The sequence below is a fragment of the Lutjanus erythropterus genome, chromosome 15 (assembly GCF_056507025.1).
Source record: "Lutjanus erythropterus isolate fLutEry1 chromosome 15, fLutEry1.hap2, whole genome shotgun sequence".
NCBI classification, from domain to species: Eukaryota; Metazoa; Chordata; class Actinopteri; order Lutjaniformes; family Lutjanidae; genus Lutjanus; species Lutjanus erythropterus.
Window position 1 is genome coordinate 21657443 of NC_139331.1, and position 6005 is coordinate 21663447.

The 6005-nt window shown below is 38.0% G+C and overlaps 2 protein-coding genes across 2 annotated transcripts; one reads left to right on the forward strand and one right to left on the reverse strand.

The window, feature by feature from the left end:
* Positions 1 to 120: 120 nt before the first annotated feature.
* Positions 121 to 3622, reverse strand: grcc10 (gene rich cluster, C10 gene). The gene is made up of 4 exons (XM_084737617.1): positions 3544 to 3622; positions 2198 to 2251; positions 1622 to 1798; positions 121 to 330 (listed from the first exon to the last, which is right to left on the reverse strand). Exons 2-4 carry the CDS (start codon positions 2247 to 2249, stop codon positions 191 to 193), a joined length of 369 nt encoding a protein of 122 aa, XP_084593743.1. The 5' UTR covers positions 2250 to 2251; positions 3544 to 3622; the 3' UTR covers positions 121 to 190.
* A 274-nt stretch (positions 3623 to 3896) lies between these two features.
* Positions 3897 to 5751, forward strand: saysd1 (SAYSVFN motif domain containing 1). Its single transcript, XM_084737616.1, has 2 exons — positions 3897 to 4076; positions 4978 to 5751. Exons 1-2 carry the CDS (start codon positions 3897 to 3899, stop codon positions 5299 to 5301), a joined length of 504 nt encoding a protein of 167 aa, XP_084593742.1. The 3' UTR covers positions 5302 to 5751.
* Positions 5752 to 6005: the final 254 nt, after the last annotated feature.

Genomic DNA, 6005 nt, shown 5'->3' on the forward strand with positions numbered 1-6005 from the left:
GCTTTAAATGATGCAGATAAAGTATGACTTGGAACGTATTAGTGTATCAAGTTTGAAGTTTCAATTTTTCCATTATTTCTCAAGAAAGGAAAGTAGATGAGACTAGATGTTGGAATCACAATGTTGTTCCAAAGCATTAGAAGAATGTAGTTTAACCTCGCAGTTGACCATCGAATGTAAAAACAAAAAACTATGAAGCTGGAATGGCACCTCCTATAGGTGGTGTTGACAGTGGTGGCAGGAGGAGAGACTTCAGTTTAACTGACATGGCTGCTATTTCAGGATCCTGGGTTTCATACATCTTCACCAATCTGGCAAATTTTAGGACACCTGAAAGTGAAGCAGGGACACCATCGATACAGCTGGGTTGACTTTTGTCAGTTTCAGATATTTATGCACAATATCACTGAAATGAAGGAAATGATCACTGATGTGACACTTGTTTCAAATTACGACCATGTTGCCCAGCTCTAGTGAATACTGTGATGAATTCTGGTATGACGAGTTCCTATAAGCTTTTTTTTCATTCCATGTACGCATGCATATTTTACAGTTGGAGAAAGTAAGAACCATCTTAAACCTATAACAATAATACATGAAAATTAAAACATTAACGCGGGGAGCCACTGGAGAGGGGCAAAAGAGCAACGTGTGGCTCCAGAGGTGCAGGTTGCTGACACCTGATTTAGCCATTCCATGATGCCATGGGATAAGTCTGTCGACCAATCAGAGGCTGTGTTCCTGACTAGGCGCGTGTGTAGCTCTGAACTCAAACCCATTGCACAACTGGAAAACGCGAGAAAAAAAACCCACAGCAGGCATGGCATGACCATAAGGTTATACTTCTGTGGTTATTGTAAATTATCTTGTATTACTGAAATATGGCAAATGCAGTACAAATTTTAATTATCATGATAACACTGTTTGATTCCCATGCATTGAAAAACTGCTGTAAAAAATGTCCAGCGTTGACCGAAGTTAGCAACAGTCTCTCAGACGCAGGTGTGGCAGCAGTGTGGGTTTGTTTTACATCAGTGAAGACACTGACATTGGACATGATGCCATTTCTAATCGCTGGGAGGTTTTCAATGTGAAACTTGGTGAAATGATTTCAGTGTGTGTCTCAGTACTTTCTGAACATTTCAGCCCATTTTAACAACACCATGACAATACTCATAACTGTAATAATTTTGGTCACTATAATTGTGAAATTAATTTTTTTTTAGCTCTTCTCCAGATGTAAGGGAACATGTTTGCTTGGTTCCAGCAAAAAATCAAATCATCATATTTTTTATATTTTTCTCAGTGAAAATGTAAAATCATAACCCAGAAAACAATTGCAATATCTCTACCATATCTGTAATTACATGTTTTTTTTTTTTTTTTTTGCATATCATGCATATCATTCAGCCCTAATTACCGGTATAGTATATTAAATTATCTATTTTTTGATGCCGGGGTTTATTCTTAGAGTTTACTGGTCTGTTGCACACAGAGTACATCTTTATAGTTTTTTCCAGGAGAATCCAGGAGGCTGTCAACTGAGCTCAATATTGCACATTAGGTCATTTTCAAGCCTTAAAGTAAAGCAATACTATATAGAAATGCAGCTCATGCTCACCCTCTCCTTCGTTGTTGAAGCCGTAGGCTTTGATGACCTCTTGTTGAATCTGGGTGGCCACAGGGAGCACGAGCTGCAGCATCTTGCCCATGTCATTGCAGGCACTTTCTCGAGCCTCCTCCATCCTTGCAGCGTTTTCTGGTACTGAGAAAGCCTGGATCACCTCACTCAGAACCACTGTGAAAGAAACAATGTCAGCAGGTGCTCTGCTTTTACAGCATCTATGTATAACAGCAATGTAAATAGATTGTTTATGTAGCACATAAAGGCATGATCTTGGGAAGGAAAAGTAAACTCAGTGTTTTTCATTACAATACTTGTGACAAAAACATGCACAAACACAGACCAACATAAATAAGAGTAACTAAGGATAAGCCTGAGAGAATAAAAATGTTTTCTGCTTGCATTTGAATGTGGACACAGTGGACAGAGGGACAGATCTCAGGTCAACACACAGTTTGACATGCTTGAAGTTTTTGTCCAATATTTATTCAGTCACAGTGATGTGGGACACCCATGAAAGATGATTAGAGCTAGAAACTGTACACTTTACAGCATAAAACCAGTTCCTCTCACCTCTGGTCTGCTCAACAGTGAGGGTGGGCTGCTGTGCTGGAGCTGAGGCCATGTCTGGAAAGAAAAGAGAAAACGACCTGCACTCAGATATTTACAGTGAACAAAACAAACTGGAAAGACAGAATTAATTGGAATTAATTATAAACACAACAGTAAGGAAGTTTTTTTGCCGAGCGCTTGCTCATGGTGTGGAGTTGTTTGGTCTATAAAGAGTATGTCCAGACCTGCTCTATGTGAAAAGAGCCCTGAGATAACTTTTGTTATACTTTAGCACTAAATCAGTAAAAGCAACTTGAGTTGATATCTTCTGGGGTGCCTAAAGAAAATTAAGTAACCTTAGCCAATTGACAGAAAATTAATCTGCAAAAATGTCGATAATCAATTAATCGTTTTGGCCATTTTTTAAGGAAAACTTCCAAACATTCACTAGTTCCTCTTCCACTGTGATGATTTGCTGCGTTTCTCTATTATACATGTTTGTTAAGTGAATATCTTTGGGTTTTGGTTGGTCAGACGAAACAAGCAATCTGAAGACACCATCCTAGGATCTGAAAAACTAAAAATCAGTAGTGCAATGTAGTTAATTAAGGCACAAATTTGAGGTACTTGGATTTCACCTAAGTCTTTTCATACCACTTTCTACTTCTACTCCACTACACCTCTGAGGGAAATGTTGTACTTTTTACTTCACAATCTCCAAATGATCTCAACCTCAACCAACTACAACAGTAAAACTCTGCTTTTACATTAATGGATCGACAATAATAATCTAATGATATAACAGTATAGTCACATGGGCATTGACTTCTAAGTATTTTACTTTTAATACTGTAAATACATTTGATTACATAGTTTACTTGGGTAACATTTTCAATACAAGATCTTTTCTTCTAGCAAAGTATTTTCAATGTATTATTAGTGATTTTAGTAACTCAAAGATCCTCTACCACTACTGCAAATCACAGTTCCCTGGTTGAATTGACTGATTTGCTGAGTGATTTCATTTGTGGTTTTAGAAGACAAGCAATCCAATAGATAACATGTAAAGACTTAACACTTATCCCCAAACATGATGTCAAAAATAACAGGACAGACAATCACACATTTGTCCTGTACATATATCAATAAATTTCTGTCTAACGTTAGCGCTATTAACATCAATGACACGCCAACAACAAACAGCTGGACGTTGTCTGAGCCGTTTACTCTCTCCATCGATGGCTTAGAAGCTAACATGGGCTAACCTTAGCTTTTGAGAACATCACTAACAACAACATCTAAAACACAAAAAATATTCACGAAAACAAAACCACTAAAAAATAAAATGTAAATGTTTGAAAACTCACCACTGATGAAAACAACCTAGCTTGTAGCAGACCTGTGAAAATTTGCCAAAAAACGTCACCTTTTACGACAGTTGAGAGCTTTTGCGACAATACTTCCGGCTTTCAGATAGACGCGGCTGTAAAAAGGTAAACAAACGTCTTGCTAAGCTAATAGCATGGTGAAATCTCTCCAAAATGTGGTTATAGTGCAAGTTAAAGTCAATAACAGTTAAAGTAGCAATATTGGACATTGTATGAAGCTTTACTGAAACAAAACGATTATCGAGAAGTTTTGAATGAGTTGTCTAAGCAGCTCTATTGCCACGCACACCTACTAGCTAACGTTAGTGTAAAGGAACTGGTGTGGTGTATCGATGGAGCAGAAACTTGCTGAGTTCAGAGCCAGACGACAGGCTGAAAATGCTGCTAAAAAGGACAAAGGACAGACAGTGTCGGACACAGCTCCACAGACTGACACGACATCAACCACTGAAAGGCAACAGACACGCGAGGAAACGGAAAATAACCGAGATTCACCTCAGAACTCTCCAAAGGTGAGACATGACTCAGTGAATGAACAGTGAGAGCTGTGTTTCTGCTTTAGCTAATGATCATTAACATTAAGATTAAATTCTTTCTGAATCATTACTTACAGTACGTGAGTGTAGAACTGCGGCGATTTATCTCTTAGTCAATCGAAAGGAAGTTAGTTGCCAGCTGTTTTGATAATCCACTTATCATTTCAGTCATTTTCGAGACAAAATTTCAAACATTTGCTGGTTCCAACTTCTAAAATGTGAGGCATTGCTGATATTGTTTGTTATTTGTGATGGTAAATGAGGAAGCTTTGGGTTTTTAACTGTTCGTTGAACAGAAAATCTGTCCTCCAGTAGAAGTAGTGTCACATTTCTGAAATATTAAGATACTCAACATATGTACAAGTAAAACAGCTGGTGTTAAAAAAAAAATGCTTAAGTAAAGGTACAAAGTATTGTTCTCAAAACCTCTCAGTTTATTTGTTACTTTGAAACACTGTTGTTTAATGCATTGTCATTAGCAGTGATTCAGTCAAAAGGGGGTTTCTGTTTCTCAAAATCTTCAGTCTAAATTGCTCCCTAACTCCTGCGCTGTTCTGCTCAGCAGTCACACTCACCTCTCCAAACCTGAGAGGTGAGTTTTTTCATCGGTATGCCGTGATTTCATCGGCCTGTTTGTGATCAGAAAGCCTTATTGGCTTGGTGGCTGTAGGCCCACTCTGTAATAAATTCTTATTTTAAAACTAATGAAGTAGATTACGTAGTGTAATCCATTCTTAAGTACGCAGAAATTTACAGACTTGAAAACCACCCCAAAAATGACTTAATTATGGTATTTGAGTAACTAATTGTTTCAGCTCTACACATGATTTTTTTATGTATTGAACTCATTGAACCCCCTGTTGTGTCTTCTCTGCAGGACTGTAGAGACTGGCTGCTGGACAGTGCTCTGGGAAGATGGCTGATTTCAAGACAATTTGTCTTCTCCAACATTATTTTGCTTAAACTGCTGTTGTGGCTGGTGCTGCTTGGTCTCTTTGTAGAACTGGAGTTTGGTCTGCCTTTCTTCGTCATCTCCCTCTTCTACTGGCTCTATGAAGGACTCCGTAGCCCAGCTGCCCGTGAGCCTGGAGAACTGAGTGCTTATTCTGTCTTCAACCCAGACTGTCAGCCTCTGCTGGGCTCCCTCACTGCAGAGCAGCTGGAAGGAGAGATGGGTTACAGACCACTGGCTAACAGATGAAGTGCTTGTGATTTGGACACTTACAAACAATCAGATCAGTTTGTCTTTTTAGACGTATCTATTCAGGAATATGCAGGGACTTACATTAGTAATTTCAATTCATTATTTCTGTGTCAAACATCAGTTTGAGATCGGTCTACTTGACTTAATAGTTTCAGATACTGGCCATCACTTATGGTTTTGGAAGAGGGAATGCCACATCACATAACTGTCACTTTCTGCACAGTTTAATGAATGACATTTCCTACTATATGTTTAAAGACTTTAAAATCTGTCTTTCCTTTTGAACTTTTATCTCCATTTTCTGTGCTAATTAGCATGGGTTTGGTAGAAAATATGAATTGTATTTAGCAGCTAAATGGGGAGAAATTAAGGGACAAGCTTCTTTTAATATATATGAAAAACATGTTGTTTACTTCAAATAAATGGCCTCCCAAATTTAATAATGAATTCTTATGTGTCGGGCTCTATTGCATCTTGTCTCTTTGCCTTGATATCACAAATCTCTCATGAGAAGAAGTTATATTCAGTTGTAGAAATGGACTCGCAATGGGGTTTTCATTATAAGAGGGTTGAGGCTAAGAGGAAAACATATTGAACCAAATGTCAAGCAAGGAGTGGTAGAAAAAAGCACCCTTTATTTAAGTATAAGTACTAATACCACACTATTAAAATTTGTCACTACAAGTAAAAGTCCTTTTTTA

Coding starts and splice junctions, on each gene's coding strand:
- saysd1 (XM_084737616.1), top strand. CDS start 3,897: ATGGAGCAGAAACTTGCTGAGTTCAGAGCCAGACGACAGGCTGAAAAT. Junction 4,077..4,977: donor CACCTCAGAACTCTCCAAAG/GTGAGACATGAC, acceptor TCTTCTCTGCAG/GACTGTAGAGACTGGCTGCT.
- grcc10 (XM_084737617.1), bottom strand. CDS start 2,249: ATGGCCTCAGCTCCAGCACAGCAGCCCACCCTCACTGTTGAGCAGACC. Junction 1,799..2,197: donor CACTGTTGAGCAGACCAGAG/GTGAGAGGAACT, acceptor TTTCTTTCACAG/TGGTTCTGAGTGAGGTGATC. Junction 331..1,621: donor CTTCAACAACGAAGGAGAGG/GTGAGCATGAGC, acceptor CTTCACTTTCAG/GTGTCCTAAAATTTGCCAGA.